The sequence below is a fragment of the Eublepharis macularius genome, chromosome 2 (genome assembly GCF_028583425.1).
Source record: "Eublepharis macularius isolate TG4126 chromosome 2, MPM_Emac_v1.0, whole genome shotgun sequence".
Lineage (NCBI taxonomy): Eukaryota > Metazoa > Chordata > Lepidosauria > Squamata > Eublepharidae > Eublepharis > Eublepharis macularius.
The window spans coordinates 31,831,508-31,854,004 of record NC_072791.1 but is presented as its reverse complement, the minus strand read 5'-3'; the positions used below and the strand labels follow the sequence as shown (position 1 = coordinate 31,854,004).

Below are 22,497 nucleotides of genomic sequence, written 5' to 3'. Positions count from 1 at the left end.
GTGGTTGTTAATTGTACCTTCTAAGGGGACTTCTGGTCATCAGTTGTCGGAGGCAATAGTGGAGGTTAGCTCCCATTTCTCTATCGTGGGAAACCAGGATGTTGGACTCAGTGGACCTTTGGTCTGCTCTCTGGTGTCCTCATTTTGCTTAGCATTTCTGCAACCAGAAGCCACAGCCTGCGTGTGTAATTGGCAGTATAAATACTCATGCTATTTTCACCCTTTTTTTTGCCCTGAGCCTCTGTAGTAAAATGACACGTGCAAATCAGCTCTCAGCATGCAAGTCTTAACCTCCGAGTCTTCTTTGTTTGAACATGCTGCCCTGCCGCGGCACCAGGAGAGAAATCTAGCCCAGCAAGGGAAGGGTTTCCTTTGATCCTGCAAAATCCACTTTCCTTAAGTCATATCAACGTATTACTGGCCAGGCTGCCTTTCAGTGATGCCAGCACTTTCATTACACAGGCAGCCAGAGCTGTGCACTGCTGCCAGGATGTCAATCCTCTTAAGCAGGACAGGAAAAGGAGATAGGAAGAGAAAGATGAGTGCCTGTTTCGGTGGCCTGTGGCACAGAAACTTCAGTGGTACTGAATGAGGTACATGGGCGGGCAGGCATTGAGAAGCGGTTCCAACACTTGCCTACCCTTAAAGCATGCAGGCACTTTAAATGGCCCTGTGATAAACCTTTTCCAGTGCCACCTTTTCCATCAATTTATTATACACTGATAACCCACATTTTCTGCATTTGCGCCCCTCTCCAGTGTTGGAAATACAAAGTACTCTTGCACTCTGCCCTGATTAGGTGAGGTTCCCTGCTACCATCTGTGTAACAAGTATTTCTTCGATCTGAATAGTGTCAGTTCAGATGGTTTCTGAAGACTAAGCACCCGCTCTTTCCATCTCCCTGTAGCTTTTCAGGACTGGCATCAGTGGTCAATATGGAAGGGCATCTGCCACAGACCCCCCCCCATCCAAAGCCTGCCTGCTTTCACCAGGGAAAGAGCACCCAGATCACTTCCAATCTCATCCAGAGAGTGGCCTAGAGGGAGTGGAGCGTGACGCCTTTTAACCTTGTCAATGGGGCTTAATGGAGCACATTGCAGCCATATGGAAAACAACCCATAGCTCACGGGAAGGACTTGTGCTTCCTATGCAGCAGGCTAAGCCACAAACATCTCCCACAAAAAAAGTGTAAGGCTGGGAAAGAGCAACTCTGGAATGCCAGCACTGGACTCCAGTAGAGCCAAAATGGATGCAGTCTTAGGAGCCCGAGGAAAAGATCTCCCGCGTTTTCAAAAGCTGAAAATCACCATGGGTGGGGCTATACCTTCTCCACTGTATCATTTTCCTGACACAGACCAGCCACCCACTCAATCTGCTATTTGCCTTACAGGAGCAATTGTTCCTGTGGGGAAAACAACAGCATTAAGAGGGTTGGAATTAACAATAGTCTAAGGGGAAGGGATACTCCTGGGCTTAATTCAGAGGCTGGTCCTCCCAGGCTCTGCTCTCGGGTTCAAAGACAAAATTTGCCTGTCATTATAGCGATGTTTCTTAAAAGATCAATACAGTGTTATGAACAAGGTGATACCGTAAAAACAGCAAATGCTGCTTATAATCTTAAAAAACGCACAAAAGTTCCATTCATTGTCCCATTTACTCAAGCCCTTGGTATAAGGCAGCCTTATATTGGCATTACTCAAGATAGAGATTGAACAGCCTTAAATTATCGGGACTGGCAAATTTAGTAATTGCTATAGCCACTGGAAGGTGGGCATGATATTAAGGGAGAACTGATTTTTTCTGACAGTTGTAGGACTTGAAATTTTGAAGTAGGACTTGAAATTCAAGTAAATGAATAATTCTGTTTTTTCCCCTAGCGGAGAATAATTTTTTACTGAAGGGCAGGAGGAGCTCTGTACAGCCTTTGTGGGAATGCAGGCACTCTTTTCTGTAATCATGTTTAACTGTCTCCTAAAAGGGGACAAATCTCTCCAAAGAGCCAGAGCCAGCATACCAGGCTGTCAGCGCTTCAGATCTTCTACATCAATGCAATAAGGATGTCCCCATTTCCCCCAGATCCAAGGGAGGTGTTAACAGCTGTCTTGGATGGTGCTTCAGGTGTTTTATTTGGTCTGACACATTTAGTCTTTAAACATTGCAAAGTGAGAAAAAGTAGGTGAAGAGATTCGATAGAAAACTTGGAAATGTGTTGCAGGAGAAAATCATGAAGAGGGCCACGTGACCCCCCTTGTTCAGTGCTGACCACGTACTTCTTTGGCTCCTGGATTTTAAAAAATGCTATCCATAGAAATTGTCTACTGCCAATGAAAGCCATATCCTCTGGCATCAGTACCATTCCTGAAATGTCTTATAATCATTGGACTGAGTATAGTGCTTGGCCTCTCAGGTCTTAAAGGTAATTTGCCCACAACTTCTTTGCAGATACTATCAGTTAGTGGTTAGAGCCAGTTTTCTGTAGTGGTTAAGAGCGCAGGACTCTAATCTGGAGAATCAGGTTTGATTCCTCACTCCTCCACTTGAAGCCAGTTGGGTGACCTTGGGTCAGTCACAGCTTCTAGTTGTTTCAGCCCCACCCAATTCACAGGGTGTTTTGTTTTGGGGATAATAATGACATACTTTGTAAACCGCTCTGAGTGGGTGTTAAGTCATCCTGAAGGGCGGTATATAAATTGAATGTTGTTGTTGTTGTTATCATTATCATTATTCACCACTCTGGGTGAGGCACTAATCTATTTAGAAGAGCAGTATATAAGTGCAGTTATTATTATTATTACTATTACCAGGACTCATTTCGAAGGGGAACGCGCAGGAACGCAGTTCCAGCAGTTCCCCAAAGAGGTCACATGTCAGGTGGCCCCACCCACCTGACCCTTGGCCATTTGGGGCCCGTTTCAGTCTGGATTGGGGCCAAAATGGCCTAGATAGGGCCTCTGACAGGTGGTGGATCACTCTCCCACTCAACAGCAGCCGATCCTGACCAGTTTGGGGCCCTTTTTGCCATTTTGGGCCCAATTTTGGCTCTGAATGTCCAGGATTGGGTCCAAAACAGCCAGGATAGATGTCAGGGGGTGTAGCATATGCAAATCAGCTATGCTAATGACACACTTCCAGCAATGGCAAGGGGTGTGGCATATGCTGATGTTATGCTAATGAGTTCCTCCAGCTCTTTTTCAACGAAATGACCCGATTATTACCCTAAACTCCTTTTAGAAATGTATAGATAAAAAGAAGGGGGTTAGGTTCATATTATGATTATTACATTAGTAAGTAACAAACTCCGTTAACCCATAATTCTATCAATGATGAACACTTTGACTGTTTCCTGAAGTATGGCATCAATAAATTCTATGGCTTAGATCCGATGACATTGTCCTCCTCGCACTTCTTCTCTAGCTGCTGGTAGGACTTCTGTGGGCAGAAGATGAATGTTTTTTCAAAGAACGCTTACGCACATGGAAGTGCTAGCAGCAGAAATGAGCCACACAACAGAGGAAAGCACGAAGAGAAAAATGTCATGGGATCCAGGCCAAAGTCAGCACTTTGATCATGGTCCACAATGAAAAATCTTCCAGCTGAGGAAGAAACGTATGGTTGGATCTAGACTAAACTGGCCGTTTCTACTGATTGTGCTGCAGATTTCCCTGACCTTATAAGAAGTGTTCATTCCCTACTGTCCCATAAAGAATAGAGTTGCTTTTTGGAAGAATCTGGGCTTATTCACATATTCTGGACTACACTGTTTTCGTCTGGGTACCCATTCTCTGTAATAGGTGTGAGTTCTTCAGTTCTTGTGCACATTGTGTATTCAGATCACAACTCTTTGGGGAAACGGCTTGTCTTCCCCTATGCTGTTACCTTGTCCCGAAAGTCTGTGTGCATGTACTTGCAATACGTGGTCCCTTGGGCAGACCGATGTGTATGCGCCACAATAGCTCCCTTCTGAAGCCTTTCCCACACATACTGCAGTTGTGATCTGAATCAGGCACTGTGTGAATGGGAACTGAGGAACTTAAGGCTATTACGCACAGGGTTTGGCCCCTGAATTGAACCCCTATACTCTTAAATGTGTACATCAGTTCTGAGGTTTTGCAACTGACCTGTGTTGATAGTACTGTTGCAGAAACTGATACAAAAACACAGCCAGAAAGGCACTTAAAAAACCCATTCTGGTCCCTTAATCTCAAGTTTTTGTAAGTGGAGGCCAGGCTGGAAAATCTTGCTGTCTCCTTCCTTCTCTGTTGGGACACAGTGACCCCCAAGGCCACCCACCCCACTAAAATGGTGTGCATGAAATAACTGCCATTTCCTTTTGTCTTTCAGGACCAAGAGTTGGAAAGCCTGGCAGCAATTGAAGCCGAGCTCGAGAAAGTGGCTCAGAAGCTGCATGCCCTACGGAGAGGTTGAAACTTTTAAACAATGCGTGACTTGAGCCAAAAAAAAAGCAAGAAGTTAACTCACCCTTTGAAAACTCTGCAATTTATTTTATTAATTTTTTTTAAAAAGAAGTAATAATGAAGCAGGTGCATTTGGCATAGGAAGCCGATTATCAGTAGAAAACAGACTTTTTTTCTTTGTGTGTCTACCGTAGTCCTGCGCTTCATCTGCTTGGCATTTGATTTTGTGCTCCCTTTATTGGCTATCTGTTTTCTCCTGTAACTTTTGAATTACAGCAACAGTGTGACTTACTCATGTATTTTCTGTTGAAGAAAAAAGAGGGGCTAGATTTGGGGTCCCCCCCATTTTCATTTTTTTTAAAAAAAAATTAAAAGCCATGACAGCTTTCTAGAATGTTTTACTTATACTATTAGGTTTACTGGGTAAAATAACATGCAATAACTTGTTAATGTTTTGATTAAAAAATGATGAGAGAACACTGTCTATAATATATTCTATACAGAAATTAAGGACAACAATAAAAATACAATTTTGGGCTCCTTTGTTTGTCTCTCAGTCTTTGTTTGCTACACCCCCTGATGGTTCTACAAAGTGTTGGATTTTGACCACAGGGATCTGCATTTAAATTAATGCTCACAATGAAACTCACTGGTAACCTTGCACCAGTGAATGTTCAGCCTAGATGACTTCACAGGGCTGTTGTGAGGACGAGCATGGGATAAAACCCAAGCATGCCACAGCAAACTCCTTGAAGCAAGAGCAGGAGCTAAATAAAAACACACACAAAAGATAAATGTTTTCATTCTTAAACAATTGGTCACTAGCAGATAGCTCTTCATTAACTTCAGCGTACTTGGAAGGGTTCAACTATGCTTAGGATGGCACTACAAGCAGTTTCTCCCAATGAGATACTGGGCCAGAATTATGATATGTTGACTCCACTAGTTGAAACGTTTAAAAGAAATTCCCATACAAGTCAATGGTTGTGATAGCTTGGATAAAAGGAAACAAAAGAGGGGGGAAATTCTGAGGATCCACTTCCAGATAATTATGCATTGCTTCCCACCTTCAACCCCCAACCCTCTCCAGTCATTGACAACAATACAGGATAAAGTCATTGTAATAAGGCATTTATTTGTTTTTAATCATGTGTTTGAAAAAGGATAGTTTTTGTCTCCCGAACAGACACAAACAACAATAGATGTTAATTAAGTGAATTTTATGCTACTGTTAAAAATCAGTTTGTCTGTCACAAGCCTGGTGTTTTGGCAAATAAAAGACAAAAAATGGGATAAATGACTACTGAAATTGATGGTAAGCGAGAGAAGAAAAGCGCCGTATTACTTTGGAAGGATGTTTGTCATGCGGTACGAGTAAAAAGCCCAGAAGCTAATATTTTTGGTTTTTATATAGACCAGAATTTTTTCTTATTTTATATTATATACATATATATCTTATATATGTGTGTGTGCATGTAGTATCACACACACACACACACACAAATTAAATACAAAACAATTTAGTTTTTCATAGAAGTAATTTTATGAACAAGGCTAAAGCAATCACAACACTCACACTTGTTAATACCATACAAAGTAGGGGTCAGTCAAGTACGGACATCGATGTTGTTAAGCAAACTCAGCGTGAACAAAAACATGGTCCCAAATAGGTTAAACTCTGATCTGGAATCAACAACGCTAAACATGCTTCAACATACACACAAAATTATTATTTTTTTAAAAAACCCACAGTGAGTGGGCTCTACAGTGCCGTTCCTTTATGCAGAAATCTTGACAACAGGAGCCTTCCCATCAAAGAAAGGCCACCATTCATTCTTTATTATGTAAAGATATTCTTTCTTGAGAATGCATGATGCTCAACTATTGGTAAAGAGGAGCCCAGTAAAACCAGAATATTTTGGAATCTCCCTCGGAGGATGCACATGGACTGAGGATCTACAGAAATAAATAATTTTAAAAAAATCACATCTAATGCATTTTTACAGCACTGCATTTTTTTTTTTTACAAAGAGATAAAATACCTCTACCGTTCCTGTGGGCTGGACAGAGTCTGAAATACAGAAATCACTATTTTATACTGACATATTTGCAATGTTGAAATACTATTTTGTGTATTAGGAAGTTACTGTGGAGATGATGGAAGATAAGTGTTAACGTGGCATGGGTCAGTTGGCAAAAGGAAGACATGATTACCTCCCGTGCCCATACCCATTAAGAATTATGGATCGTTCTCATGACCCCTTCTGCTTTTAATTAAGTAATTTAGCAATTAAACTAAACAGCACATCCAGAAACCTGTTTTTCAATTTAACAGCCAGAACAAATAATTAGATTATTAGATTGTTCAAGTTAGGCTTGGTCTGCACAAACAGAAGACAACCAGTGTGCTGCTAAAACAAGGTTGGGCCACCAAAAGCGTGGTGCACATGCGTGTGTATGTATATATGTATATGTATACACACACACCCCTCGCTCCTGTTCCTGGACACCATCTGGTCTGACAACGGCTGGTGTTTTAGTGCATTTAAGAAGGGTGATCGGACTCTTGAAAGCTTCCACTCTGAAAATCTTACTGGTCTCTAAAGCTGTTACTGGACGAAAATCCTGCCACATTAAGCAACAGCCTAGATGTCAGGGGAAAGTTTACCCACCCGATTTTCTAGTTTTCTGAGTTCAGTTTTTCCCTCCCATAGAATATTCAAACCTATAGTCTGAATGGAACAATTTCACTAAGTGTTGACAGTACTGGGAAGAGTGTTGAAAGCTGATTAAAACCAAATTATTTATTTTTGGATAAATTTGTGGAATCATAAGCGAAAGAACATTCTATACACAGAAAGAGAGAGTGATGAAGATTGTCTTAAAAACAGGTTTTTTGTTCATGTGTTTAGAAAAATCACTTTGTGGTAGAAAGTGATCAACAGATGTCCACTAATAAAATCAGCCGCATCGCAGAAATAGATAACAAGGCTCCATTTCCACTACGAATTTTATCTTACAAATTCTGCTGGGGGTGGGGGTTGGTCCTTGTAACTTTTATTTAAAAATAGAATTGAATAAACAGCTAATATCCACCACCTCATAAAAATGTTTTAAACTGCATAAACCCACACTGAATCTATTCTCAAAAGAGGGAGATAAATTGAAGGTTAATGCTTTTAATTTAGTGGGTAACAAATCAAAAAACAAACAAACAAACAAGATAGGTGTGGGAAGCGGGGCAGTAAACCCTTATGATTTTAAGTCTGCAAACACAACAACATTTTTTCAGGTAAGATACATAAATGCTAATTTTTTTGTAAAAATATAGTTAATTGCTACGAATAATTTACATAAATAGACTACAGTGTTACAGCAGATATTAAAAGAATATCTGTTCAGTCAACACGTAACTGAGCCACTCTAACAATGCAATGGCAATTGCATTACAGTCACACTGAAGGTGCTAGGTTTTACTAGACAGACACGCTTTCCTAAGGAGGTGTGAAAGCTGATGGGGCATTTGGAAATCTCTCAGAACACAAGCGCCCATGACTAGATGCACACCTTTCTCTGCTTGTCCAGTTACCAGGGCCAGTATGCATCATGGTAGCAGAAATGCATGTAACTAGGGAGACTGCAGAGCAAAGAGCTTGCAAGATGCTGGCTTAGCTTCAACCCTGCACTTCCGGATAGCGTGGGAAGCAACCATCTGGAAGAGGCCTAAGTCTTGCCAGCTGGTTCAACAGAAGCCTAATCTGCTTTTATCCTGCTGTAGTTTAAAGAACCCAGTACAACAAATATTTGCCTAACAGTCGAGAAGTTTGCACTGGATTAAAGAACAAAAATGGCAGACAATAGCCAAGCATCTGCATTTTCCCCTGCTGCTGATTTTAGTTCTTCCAGGCTTTCTGCAACCAGTTTAGGATCAGCCTGGAAAGTATCACTACTGCAGACTGAAAAATGAGGTTTCAGCCACTGGGGAGACTCTTTAGTAGCATCTGTTCACACAAAGACAATCTCATATAACCTGAGTAACCTACCAGCAGAAATCTCCAATACCCCAAAGCACTGTACTCTCTCACACCTGGGGAGAAAAAGGATGGAGTAGGAATAGATGGGGCAAAGTAAGGAGGCTTCAAAATGGATCTTCCGAACTAAAAGCAGAATGTTTCCCACAACTTCTCAGCTCTTACCAGGCAAAGGTCTAAAAAAGATGTGTTTTTAAGGGCAGCTTCATGTGTGTACTTACCAGGCAAAGATTTCCCAGGGTTTGGTATGCATGATGCCCCCCAAGTGTATTAGGGAGATAATGCAGCAGCCTTGTGGCTAAGTATTGGTGGAGTCTTATTTTGGGCCACTAGAAATACACTCTTGCCAAATGGTTGCTGCCTGGGTGAAGGCAGATGGCACTTTAAGAAGGGTCATGGTAGATTCTTTGCTACTTGTGTTACAGATATACATACCAGAAAGCTGAGCACTAGATCAATGAGTTACTTCCTAAGTCAAGGATGCCTGTCAGCCTTCAACCTTGGTCAGCAGCTTGCGAGTTGTTTTTAAAATTTTATAACAGGTACACTGATGATGAACATACACTTTCATCCTTTACCTCTCCCCCACTGCCGAATTCACAAATACTTTGAAAACAGTGGCAAAACTGCTCCAGGGATTGGTAAATGCACACTTACGCTTTCTCTGGTGCTATCCAACAGGCACTTGACAAAGTCAGCTTTTCCTGGTTTAATCTAAGCCTTACCAGTGCAAAACAGACCATCCAAAATTTAGAAAATCTTCACTTTATACAAGAAAAATATCATGCATATCAAAATCCAAGAATGTTCTGTGTGGTAAGTTTATGCACAAAGCTACCCAAGGAGAAGAAACATTGAGTCATTTCAAATCTAATGTAGGCTCAAGGGCTGTAGTATAACCATTGCCTGAAGACGCAGAAGTCTATTTTGTACTGATGTAATTTCACTTTTCTGTTAGGGTCTGTAATCTGCAATCCTGCATACTTGGGGCATTTATAAATGAGTATACCTGGGTTCTATGAATGGTGGGACTTGAGATCTTTATAGGGAAGACTGTGAAAAAAGTTAAATATTTCTCAGTCGATCCTCTTGTAGTGCTTATTACAGAATATCTGCAGGATCTGAAACGCTGACACTGGTGAAATTCTTTTAGACCTGACTACTGAATTAAACTGGTTAGAGTCAACATCAGGACTGTGTTTTTATAAGAAGTTGCTGTTAAGACTTTCAAGAATTCACAAAATAGGCTTAATTAGCAATGTTTTGTAAACGAACATAAAATGCACAATTACATTTCAGTAGTTTTATTATGGAGAAGTAAAGCAGTGCAAAACAGGCCAACCAAAATTTAGAAGGCAGCCATTTAAAGAAAAAAAAAGTTCATTGTTAAAATTAGGAAACAGCATAAAAGACACCATAATTGGATCAAATACTCAGATTCATGTAAACATAGTTAGTTTTGAAATGTCTCCCATTACTAAATCAGACCTCTCCCTCCATTCTAATTTTATTTAATATTGCCATTTCATTTCTGGGCAGGTGAGGGTGGGGGGGAGAGAAAGGTAAATAGTAAAAAAAAAAAAATCCAAAACCTAGTGATGCCATAGTAAAATTATATACCCTGGTAGGTTGCTCCCTGAGGATATCGGGGTCTGGAACTACCCCATGCATCTTTTTTTCTGGTCCTCCCTGTTATATTTAGTATGGCACAACATGACATCATCAGTCCCAACAACCAATGGAGTGGAGTAGGGGTGGAGCTGATCTGAACGCATTTTGCATTACTAAATGATATAGGGAAAAGAAAGAGGAGCTGCTTTGGGTGGTGGTCATTGTCAGGGGAAGACTGCTCTAGCGTGTGTTGCTCATAAAAACAAGGGACTCTGACAATAAAGTTCAGACTGCAATTTTTAAAAAAATCATGAACTTGCAAGAGGCTTATGGTATCAAAGAGTTCAACAAATCCATGCTCAACCTACTGTTCATTCCTGCCTGATGCTTGTTAAAAATGTGCATGCAAATCCCTGCCTGTTTTTACAGTGACTTCTCAGCAACTGTTGGTAACGAAAAGCATCATTGAGAACAGCGATGACCCAAATTGGAGACAGAAACCCAAAATGAATGTCTCTGTGGAAATTTCTAAATAGAAACAACCATACTTTTATGGTTTATGCTTATCAATTACTACTTCCTGTAGAATTTTTGTAGAGGGCTTAAAAATACATGGCAAGCCAAGCATTCTTCCCAAATATGGTCAGTTCTAGGCATTCCCAAGAATGCAGCTAAAAGAGGCTGGCCAATACACTATAAATTTTTCTTGGCACCCCTCTTCTCTCTTTCTCTGCCCCAAAATCTCAGCAGGTCTTCCCAGCTTCTCTTTCTAGACGAAAGATTCGAGAATGTTTAACGCCAATGGGGGACAGCTACATTAAGGCTACTTCATTCTCTTAAAAAGCATGAGCTTTCTAGTACGGCTGCTGGGGAGTATGAATATTCCCTGTCGCTCCAGTACCATCATTACAACATAATACATGATGTTGCCCACACGCATGTGTGATTCACATCTTCCTTCCCCATTAAAAAAAAAAGGGAGGAATACATTAACTTTGATGCATTCCCCATGAACACAGGTAATCTATTCTGGTAAGTATGCAAACTGAACCTTAGAACGTTCAACCCCTCCATTGATGCCTAAACAATTCAAGATTCGTAAAGAGTTTTCGTTCAAATAATTTAGGGATTGTCCCAAACAGGAAGAAGCCATTAAACTTACTAACAAAACCTTTTAATAGGCCTAACTAGTCCCAACTACATTTTTTATAATAGCTGGAATTGGCAGAGGCTGTACAAGACACCACCAGGTTCTGTGAAAAGAAACAGTTGAAGTGTAATCCTAGTTGGTAGGGACAGACAGTGAAACAGAGTTACAGATTAGTACATGTAACTTTTCAGGAATTATTCCAGAGAGTCAACTCAAAAGAGCAAACGGAGCAGTAGGGTAAAAAACTTGGCCCATTTTTTAAATCAAAATGAGTTTCAGGGAGGAGTGGCGGTCACAACCCTGCCTGACCCCTGCAAATCTCACAACAGGGAAAGCAGAACTATCAAGGGGAAGAAAAAGGCCTATTCAAAGAGAACCTCCCCAGGTTTCTCTTGGGTCATGGTGCAGCAACTCAGCCAATGGCAACAGAGTCATATAGGCTTTGCCCTGGCTGAGAATCTTTTCAGTGCACAATACAACATTCTGCGCTCTCTCTTGCTGTTCTCTTTGGAGTGAGCTGAGAAGAAGCTAAGAAGGGCTGTTGAATTCAACTGGGTAATTTTCTCAAATATAATCCTTATCAATTCTGTGAGGTTTACTGGTCAGTAACGATTACAAAGGAAAACAAAATAAAACGAGGTGAAATCTCCACCATCCTCCCATATTAAGGGTCTAGTGTTTAAAAAGACACACGCACACACAGACACACACAGACAGACACACAAGTGTGTGTAAAATCACTATGGAGCTGCAGCAGGAATCTGATGAAGTGGACCCAGATCACTAGATTCGGTTTTTCCTTTTCAAAAAAATCATGTAGAGCTAATACAGATTTCTTTTTTTTTTTTAAGTAGTAGTTGCATTACCAACCAGCCTGCTTTGATCCTGGGGCTAGGGTTCTCCCCCATGGTCCATGGTGCTGGTTGGGGTTATTGAGAGGAAGCTTTTGTTGCCAATGTGGCAACACAGTGCTGCTGAAAGCTCGGGGACACAGCCGAGTTGCAGCCGAGTCTCTGGTGCTGAAGCTTCATTGAGGTGGTGGCCTCGCTGTCCACAATCCAGGGGTCTTTGCCCACCACACTCCGGCAGCCAGCATTCGCACAGCATGTCCGCTCTCCTGCTAAGCTGCTGGTCTGCTCAGCCAGGTGCTTGCTACGGTTGAGCTGGGACGCCTCCGGCGCTTGGCCCTGCAGGACAGCAGCTATGTGGTTCAGGAGGTCTGTGAAGAATTCCGAGACACCCTCGTAACCTTGAGGGAAAGAAATCGGAGATCAGGCACTACCGTCGCCTTGCCATGCATTCACTTCAAAGATCTATACGCTATTAACTTAAAACGGGTTCACAGAGGGACTATTCAATAATTCAGGCAGCCCTTCTAAACATTGATTTATAGGCAGTTCCTTGTATGTCTGTATATTCTGCTGCCGTAGATCACTGTGAAGGGATACCGTTAGTTAGTTTCAGGTAAGCAGCCTTGTTGTTTTGCAGTAGGAGAGCAAAATTCCAGTCCAGTTGCCCCTTAAAGACCAACTAGTTTTCCAGCATATAAGTTTTCAAGAGTCAAAGTTCCCTTTGTTAGATATGCATCACATACCCAGATGTCTGACAAAGAGAGCTCCGACTCACAAAAGCTTATACCTGGAAATCTTGTTAGTCTTTAAGGTGCTACTGGACTTGAATCTTGCTATTTATTAGTTTGGTGGATTTATATCTCCCCATGCTTTTCAAATAGGAAAAGCACTCTGGGCATATAATTAAGAATTAAAAAAAATAAATGCAATCAAGTTAGTAAGACCAGAAAAGAAGCAGCAGCCACATATTTCAGGATTGGTTTTTGCTTTTTATTTCTCTTCCTGTTCTCACACTAACCAATCCCTTTCTTGACCCATTCTCTTGACTAGGCCCTCCTAACACTGGACTAGTCCAGCACTGTGGTTCAGTAGCAGCTCCAACCCAAAGGGTGGAGAATGGAGGGACTGCTGCCTTCTATTGGGATTCGATCTCAATCACCAGGAATCCTACAGAGCAGCCTCCCAATTTTGAGTTTACCTAGTACCGGGCTCACAAGACAGAATAGGAAAGGTGCCAAATTTTGTTTGTGAACAGGTAGTGGGTGCCACAAAATTGTATTTATTTATTCAGAATGTTTAAAATGGTTACAGTGGGGGGGGGGGATCTAATCACAAAATGGCTACTGTAAGAGCTGGGTCCAATCTTTTAATCAGGGCTTTTTTTCTGGGAAAAGAGGTGGTGGAACTCAGTGGGTTGCCCTTGGAGAAAATGGTCACATGGCTGGTGGCTGCGCCGCATGGCGACCTGGAGGACAATCTAAACTCCCCTCTCTCTGGAGATCAGGGGGCAGGGCCACCGACCATGTGACCATTGTCAAGAGGTTCCGGAACTCCGTTCCACCGCGTTCCCGCTGAAAAAAAGCCCTGGTTTTAATGCAAGGGAGAGGACTTTCCATAAAATGATAGAAGAATTTTATTTATTTATTTATTTATTTATTTATTTATTTATTTATTTATTTATTCAATTTTTATACTGCTTCACTTCAGTTAAGATCTCCAAATGAAACCTTCTCTCCTGAACCACCTCCTACTCCGATAAATGGAAGAAAGCCAGATTGGCTCTATGCTTTGGGAAGAAGCAAACGGTTGCCAGAAATCACGATGCCATGCACCATGGTGCCCATGTTGACGCTCCCTGGAATATGTATTCATCTAGTATACTGGCAACCCTGCTGCTTGTCTGCCTGCCTTAGCTGGCAGAGGCCAGGGTTGACCGCTCTCAGGCTGATTCTACATCTATGCCAAGACCTTCAGCATCTACACCAAGGTCCCCTTGTTTGGTGTGGCTCAAAATTTCATGGCCTCTATGGCAAATCTGTGCCTTCCTTGAATTGTATCTGGCCTTAGAAATTTGACAGTTCACATGCTTTTCGGTGCCCTGTTCAGGTCAAAAGGATTATTGTCTGGAGGCAGGGGAGTATAATAAAATATTTTACTGGTACAAGGAAATTATCTGTTTGGGCCCTTGAGATCCTGCAGGGTAGGTGAACGGTTAGGCTGGCCGACCATCAAATGGCTCTTGAGAGGCTTCTGACAGCAGATATAGGAAACTGTCTTGCAATATGACAAAGTGGGGAAAATTAAGTGTTATTTTTTATAACCCCCCACTCTGTTGTGAGTCTGATTGTGGAAAGAAGAACCAAGGGATAAGAATACCCCTCCTCTCAAAAGGCAATGGTTGAAAAAACGTACCATATTCTTAGCTACAATAAGGGAAATTATTTTCCAGAGAATGATAAATCCTTCTGACAGAATAAAATAAACATAGGATAAAGCAGGAAAACCCAGACATTTTTAGGCACTACAGCAAGAAATGTTAATCTAAACACATAAGAGAAATATCTTGAAACTGAATGAAGGTTCTTTTAGTTGTCGTTGAATATTTCAGTTCAGGGAACCAATCTCTTCATTCCCAGTCAGAGTTCAGTTTCTGTTTTTCTGTCATTTGAGGCATTTCTTTTCCCCAAGAAGAAAGAGCCATATGCTATGTGTGCTGTGGGAAATACCTCTGCTACACCAGAGACCCTCTGCAAAGAAATAATGTTAAACACAAATAGATATGCATCTCGGAAAACTGAGCGGTCTAGTTTCTCCGTACCTGCATATGCCAGTGCTAAAGATGAGCACAGGCTCAGGTGAGTCTTACAAAGAGTCAGTTTATGGGCCCTTCAACCTCATCCTTGCCTACTCTGACTCACAGTGGCTCCCCGGGGTCTTGAGTAGAGATGGGCACGATCAAAAAATTTTTAACAATCTAGCGGATTGTGGATCGGTGCCGACGATGATCCTGATTTAACGATCTGCGCTGATCATCTCCTGTTCCCGAGCTGTGGATCGTGGAGGCCAAAGCAGGGCACGCTGGTGTTATGTGGGAAGGTGGGTGGTGCCAGCGGCAGCCGGGTCTGGTGGGCACGGGGAGGCGGCGACGAGCCACCTCCCCTCAGGGGGCGAGGGGGGGGTCTGGCTGCTTGCCGGCGGCACCCCCCATGTGCCCGCCTGCCAGGCCCAGGGAAACACAGAGCCGTCAGAGCTGCCTATCAGAGTTTGAAGGGATGAGATTGGAGTGCCCATGGCTACAGAACACTCCCCTCCCCCTCCCTCCCCTGGGTGGCTTTTCCCAACTTGTGACTGCTTTGCTGCTCAGTGGTTGGAAGGAAGCCCTGCTGATCAAGGAAAGCTGGGCTTCCATTCAGATTTCCAGGGCGACAGAAGGAGGGCAAACAGAGCTCAGGCATTCCCCTGGCTCCGTTGCCAGGGGAATAGATTGCTGGCGCCTGAGTGTCTGGATCCCCAATCTGAGCCCGATCGCCCCAATCCTGGCCTCTCCCGATCGCCGGATCGTTGGCTGTGGATGATCACGATCCATCGGGTCACGATTGCGCGATCGCCATTATCGTGGGTTTTTTTTTATCGTAATGCGGATCATGCCCATCTCTAGTCTTGAGTGGAGGTATTTCACATCATCTACTATTTGATCCTTCTCAACTAGAGTTGCAGGGTTTAAACCTGGGACATTCTGAGCATAAAGCAGATGCTCTACCACTGAGTCACGACGGCCCCATGATTTTGCACTGATGAGAAGCATCAGGGAGTATCAAAGTACATCACCATCTTCAGCTAATCCAGAAAAATAAGGTGGGTTTTATAGAGGTGCAAGCAGGTAAATAATGGCAGTCTTAGCTAAAGAGAAAAGGTAAGATTGTACAGATGCTGCTGTAAAATTAGACAGCAGGGGGGAAAGTGGGATGCACATTTGCTGGGAATCAAAATAAAATCCTCTCATCCCATTTCATATGGTTATAAACAGACATTGAATTAAGTATGCTGCAGATGGAGTATGCATAGACTGCAGCAGCCCACTCTCACCTGGGAATGCATTGATGTCAATCACAGCGTGCTGACCAGTCTGGTTGTTAATGATGATGTCGATGCCAAAGAGAGACACCCCCAGGGCCTGCCTTAGCGCCTTCGAGATCGCTTGTATGACCTCGTCATTTGGCCTCTCAAACACACCTTCTATTTTATCAAGCTGTAAAGAGAAGAGGTGGAAGAGGCCATGGATTGTCTCAGCAGATTAAAAAGAATGCTTGTTAATAGATTATACGAAAGACTATATAAACGTATTCTTCATCATATGTGGGGATTTATTTACTTTGTTTATACTCTAGTTTTCTCCCTAATGGAGATCCAACACTTCCCCCTCTATTTTATCCTCACAACAACCCTGTAAGATAGGTGGGGCTGAGAAAAAGTGACTGGTCTGAGATGACCTAGTAAACTTCCACGGCACAGTGGGGATTTGAACCTGGATCTCCCAGATCCTAGTCCAGCACTCTAATCTGGTTGTTAATGATGACCACGCTGGCTTGCATTGCAACGTTTGATCGGCTTAGAAACTTTAGGCATCATCCTACATAAAATCTGGTGCTTACACAGCAGGATCTCATGAGCAACTACTCAAAGAAAGGTTATGCTGGGGCAGGTAGCTCACGCAAGTAGTTCTCATCAGGGTGGAAAAGACGCCCGCTTTCGGCGGGGTGGGCTCATGTAACTGAACGTTCCTTTTTGCAAAACAATCACTGAACAATCACTTCCAACGTTCTATTTTCTTAGGTAAAGGTAATTATTTTTCAATATGAAGGAGCACTCTATCACGTGAGCCCTTTCTGTCTTGAGTACCACAACCCAGATGCAGTTCAGTCAAAAGCAGGCCTAGTTCTACACTGGGGCACAAGAAGAAGAAATCTCTCCAACACTGTACTCCACAGGTATGCGCCCAAATGATCACTAAAATATGGAACCCGCATCGTGCAGGGGCTCATGCCTGTCTAGGAGGAGGGAGGCCTGCGCCTGAACACAGCCACGTAAATTTGCTGGGTGACTGAACCAGGCACTTAGCTCAGGCCGAAGTATTCTGGAGACTTTCCTGGTGGATCCTGAGCTATTCCTTATTCAACAGAAAGTGGTAATAAAAACGCAGCACTTTCAAACGTTTAAAGCACTTCATGCATGTTAGTTCATGAAGGTCTTACACCCTTCCTGGTAAGGTATGTCAGAAGTATTACCCACATCTTCCAACTGGAGGGCCAACTGGCTTGTCTAAGACCACCCATAGAGTCTGTGGTAGAGGCAAGCTTCAAATGTATTCTCAGGATAAACCAGCAAAGAGCTGCTCCTAACTGAGAAATTCTTCAAAGAGCACGACTGAGCTCTCTCTGCAGTGTGTAGCAGAGTTCCATACTTTGTGGTAGTTTTTCAGAATGAGACTCGTGGCACTTACTGCTGTTAGGACTGAAGAGGATTCTGGCTTTGATACGTTGTGGCTGTTGAAAAATATTGATTCTCTATCTGCAGTTTGGAGAGAGGAAAAAGAAAAAAAACAGAGTTGTTAAAAATGTAATTCTAGGGGGTGAGAATATACAGGTATAGTGTTATTACAGAATAAACAGCATAAAATGCTGCCTTTTACTTTTAAATTAAAATCCTAATGGGATTTTAGCTGACAAAGAACAACACTAGGGGGCAGTGCAGTCCAACAACTAGGTGGGTATTTCGATCAGTCATACAGAACCTCCACATTTTATCATCATGCTTACAGGTGGGCTAGCTCTGCTCCAGCATCAGTACTGCAAGAAACCACAGCACAAATAGTCAGATGGCAGTGTAGTTACAAAAGGAAGAAAGAAGCGGTATGCACAGGCTTTAAAGAATAAAAGTTTTTAAAATGACAAAATTCACAAATTGGCAAGATACAGACTGCTGCAGGAGGAGAAGATGATATTGGTGGTATTTGGCAGCTTTGGCTTGTTTAAAGATTAGAAGGGGGCTCTTGGTCTGGAATGTTACTGCTGCCAGGCGCCACCACTAAAACCACTTTAAAGAAAAGCTTTTAAAGTGTGCAGGCACAACTGTGGGCGTTGCTCATGATTAGTGATGGCTTCAGTGCTGTCCAATAGGCACCTGCACCAGCCACATAACTGTATTCCATGCATAACCTGCCTGCACTGTAAGGGAAGAACCATGTTAGGGAAGAATCCGATTCCCCCCAGTGGTTTGAGTGTAGGAAGAGTAAGACCTGCCCCTACTTTAAGGGAAGACATTTGAACCCCATTCACGAGTGAGTAAAACATGAGCATTTCCTGCATACCCCGCCCCCCCCATCATATGACAAGATGAGGTATGCAGGAAATGCGCATGTGTTGCAGTGTTCGACTTTCTGCTTTCCCATGTCAAACATTTACCTTGAATTTCAATCAGGACTGATCCTCTTAACTTTAACACAGCTCTATTTCTAGCTTGGATCTTTGACTTTAGACTCTCCGGGCACATTACTTCTGAGCTGCTGCAGAAGTTACTGTTTTATTGCTGTAAATGTTTTGCTTGTGTGCTTTTAATGATTGAAGTGGAAACTGAGGAAGATCACTAGGGTTGGTCTGATCATCAGAAACTGAGTCTCATTTCCCATGGAAGTAGCTGACAGGAGGGCCAGGCTAGACGAGACACAATGGGAGCTTTATGTATGGAGCTCTCAGTAGTCTACGTATGGAGGTCCCAGCAATGTATTCCTTTTAAGTAACAGATGTATGGAAGCCCAATTTGGATGAGGACTGCAGTGTGGTGGGGGGGTTAATTCTCCCCTTCACTGTTTTCCCTACCTGAAACAACCATGCAGAGCTGCCATTTGCCCACTGGACAAACATATAGGTCCTGATCCAAATTGGGGTCCTGAGCACCAACTATTTAAAAGAAAAAAAGAACACACACTGGAATCACCAGACGTAGGACTCCCAGTGTCGAACCTGACTAGGTTCTGAAAGCCCTCCCTGCAAATGTTAACTGAAACATGAAAAGACAACAGCTGTCAAAAATGTAACATCTGTACCACCTCCTGTGCTTATAAAGTCACCAGGTATCCAAGCTGCAAACCAACACAAGGTAGGAAAGACTAAAATCACAGAAGAGTTCAAACCCCAGAGGTGTCTTATCACTTGAAGATACAGAGGTGCACCTATGCAACTCAAGACATTGACTTGCTGAATCCGTTTGGGTTAAAATGATGGTGGAAACTTGATTTTTCTTCAGGAATGATAAAATTCATTGATATCTGCAGAAAGCAGATAGCAATGAATTTGCAGAAAGATATGCTTTATTGGCAGACAGACAGATTTTGGCATGCTAATGAAGAAATTACAATGCCATTTATATGGTGTAAACAACAGGAACATTCAAATATTACGTTTTATTAATAAAGGGTCAGTACCCTTAAGGTAAGAAAAGCTTTTAAAGAAAAAACTGGATCCAGTAGCCTCCTCCATTTAGTGGTAAAGCGAAGAAAGTTTTACGGAGGATGTGATGAATTAGCACCCAACTGGGTTTTGAAAGGGTGGAATGAGGCAAGGAAAAAAAAATCATGTCTTGAGCTTGAAAGACTTTAGAAGTCGTGATCAGAACACAAGAATGAACTTTTAAGTTTAGAGGTGTCCTCTGCACAAGGTTGTGGTGGGAACAGTCCAGGATCATCCACAAAACCTCAAGCCGACCAGTTTTCCAAAGAGACTTGTTTCCTTCTTGACTCTTCTTGCTTGCTCTAACAATGATGTTACAACAGCTTACCATCAGTCCCTTCCTCTCAGGTTCTCCACCACTGTCTCAGAAGAAGAAGAAGCCATCAAGTTGCAACCGACTCATGGTGACCCCATCCATGGGCAGCTCCAGGCAAGAGATGAGCAGAGGTGCTATGCCATTGCTTGTCTCTGCCTAGCAACAACCTCTGATTTACAACCTCTGTCTTCCTTCCAAGCGCTGACTGTGGCTGACCCTACTTCGCTCCCAAGCTCCAACAAGCTCAGCCTGAGCTGGGCTATTCAGGCTGCTACTATCTCAGAACATGAATTAAATTCATCAATTTAATTAAGGGGAAACTTTCTGGAGACACTGCCAGTGGACAGTGAAGGACTGTTAGCAGATATACTGAAGGACACATGGAATAACTTGCAAATTGAGTGAATTAAAGCAGTACTATTCAATGTAAAGGGGGAAAAGCAATCTGACATTTTGCTCCAGGTGTGTCATTGTACATGAAATAAGTAATTTCTTGTTCACTGCCTGTACAGTAGCATCTCAGAAACAGATCAGTCGTTCCCCCTCCTCGAAAGCAAGATCCTTAACCTGCGATCCCACTGATTAAAACTTTCCCTTGTCAATTAAAACTGGCCACTTCAGATTAATCAACAAAAGCTTTCATTATTTAACTGTAACCATTATATTTTAAACACCATTATTTTATTTTTAAAATAAAAAAAATATTTTTTGCCTTTAAAACTTACATTAGGAATCTGCATTTTCTAATTCTAGCAAACATAGCTAGAATTATTACTTTAGTGATCATCCCAAGGGTTTTGGATGTCCCCAAAAATGTGCAAATAAATGAGGCCACTTCTTAACTACAGCTTGTTGTTACTGCTTCAGCAAATGAATCAAATCAAAGCACCCACGTGTAGTAACTTAATGGTTTGGTTCCTCTGACAACCAAAATACCTGAGCTAAGTAAAGGCAGATTTAGGAAGCACTAGGATGAGATGATACAGGAATCTGTCCCTCTGAGGGAGTGAAGTCAAGATAAATTAACTGAGTCAAAGTTTTGTGTCAAATGGTTCCCCCCCCGCCCCCCTCTATGACGCTATAAATCACAGGTCTGTAAAATAAAGTCATAAGCTGGGATCCTATGAATGAATCCCATGTGTGCTAAATAGTCTCTGCCACAGAGCAAGATTTCCATTCATTTGCATATCAATACAGCAACATCCCTCTTCCTATAAAAATGCAATACAGAATGCATGAGACAGATGCTGTCTCTTCTGCAGGCTATTCCAAACCAGATGTTCCCAGACTATGGGGTGACCTTGCTGAATATGTACACATACCCATGACACCTGGAGGGCAAAAGATCAGAGGTGCTTTTCTCCAAGCAACAAAGGTTTAAGCACTCCACTCCACGGAACAGCTATGGCTAACCAGAGGTTTGTATGAACTGCGAACGCTGCACGTTCATGCGACTGATGTCCTTCTCTCCTTCCCCTGCACCCCTATTTCTGAGGACCTTTGAGAAGCAGCACGGGGGGACAACAAGATGCATGTAAGAGAGGTAGCTGGCACAATTCACCTCCCCTGTTTTGCACAAATGCTCCTGCAAACTGAGCAAGAATTTGCACAAGGGACCAAGGGGGCGGGGGGGAAGGATTTTTGCTGGTTCCTCTCAAGAGTCATGGAAAAATGGATTAGAGCACATCACACTTAGAGATGCATGTATACTCTAGTGAACTCTGTATGAACTTTACTGTAGTTTTTTTCTAGCATGTTGTATAACTACCCAGGTGCTCTTTTATCTTTGACAGCCAATTAAAAATAGTGGACAGTAGCAGATAAATGTTCTCTAATTGTTAAAACAGACCAATGACGATTTGCTCACTTAACATTTCCTGTCATCTTTACTGATTTATATATATTATCTTGCAGCTGAATATAGTGTCACTTTTTGGCTAGGTAGAATGTCACATGATTGAAAACATGAATGATTAAATAATTAAATCTCAAACCAATCATAGTTTATCTATGCTATCACCTGAAAAAGGTTAAGAACTGCTGATTAACAAGAAGGATAATTTTGAATTTCTCATTCCTGCTGATTCAACTTGAAAACCCCCTAGCATTGATTTTGTGTGTCCTGTCTGCAAACTGACCCTGAGAGTTTATTTCCATTCCATTTTCCGTATTGTGACACCAATTTTTTCTATATTTTCAACATTACACTTTCAACTATTAATTGATGATTAAATAAAGAAATCAGAAAGACCAGCAATGAAAACAGGTGGAACGAAAAGACTTGTAGCTACCACCTACAAGCACAAAAAGGAAGGAAAAACTGAGAATTTGTGAGTTACTGTTTAAAAAAATTGTATTGCTTCTTGCAGCCTGTCAACCAGGTTTAGATAGACACTTGCAGTGATATGCTATTCTCAGACAGAGTTTACCTGAAATGCCAGCTGAGAAGTTCTTGAGGGATGGCCTCTTCACTACACTGTATGATTCTCCAACCACAAAGACTTTATAGAGGACGGCGTTGTGGTTGATGAAGCTTTGAATCACACATGGGGGCTGGATGGCCTTCAGGCCTTCCTGGTTGAATATGATAGCCATCTGAAAAACAAACACTTGGTCTT

The 22,497-nt window shown here is 42.3% G+C and overlaps 2 protein-coding genes across 4 annotated transcripts in view; one reads left to right on the top strand and one right to left on the bottom strand.

The window, feature by feature from the left end:
- CHGA (chromogranin A) overlaps positions 1 to 4,955 on the top strand; it is a 30,012-nt gene extending 25,057 nt beyond the window's left edge. The window contains exon 8 of the mRNA XM_054969868.1: positions 4,342 to 4,955. Within this exon, the coding sequence (XP_054825843.1) occupies positions 4,342 to 4,425 (84 nt within the window). The 3' untranslated portion in view covers positions 4,426 to 4,955. The remainder of the gene's footprint in view (positions 1 to 4,341) is intronic.
- A 575-nt stretch (positions 4,956 to 5,530) lies between these two features.
- The window catches only part of ITPK1 (inositol-tetrakisphosphate 1-kinase), a 177,374-nt gene continuing 160,407 nt past the window's right edge, over positions 5,531 to 22,497 (bottom strand). Inside the window, exons 7-11 of one of the 3 annotated variants that reach the window (XR_008596593.1) lie at positions 22,309 to 22,474; positions 17,559 to 17,626; positions 16,145 to 16,307; positions 12,074 to 12,456; positions 5,531 to 6,371 (exon numbers count right to left, since the gene is read on the bottom strand). Coding sequence is in view for 1 of the 3 variants with exons in the window: in XM_054972977.1 (XP_054828952.1) it covers positions 12,137 to 12,456; positions 16,145 to 16,307; positions 17,559 to 17,626; positions 22,309 to 22,474 (717 nt within the window). In the remaining 2 variants the exon portion in view is untranslated. Of the gene's footprint in view, positions 12,457 to 16,144; positions 16,308 to 17,558; positions 17,627 to 22,308; positions 22,475 to 22,497 lie in introns of all 3 variants that reach the window. The other 2 variants (XR_008596592.1, XM_054972977.1) reach the window with 2 other exon arrangements.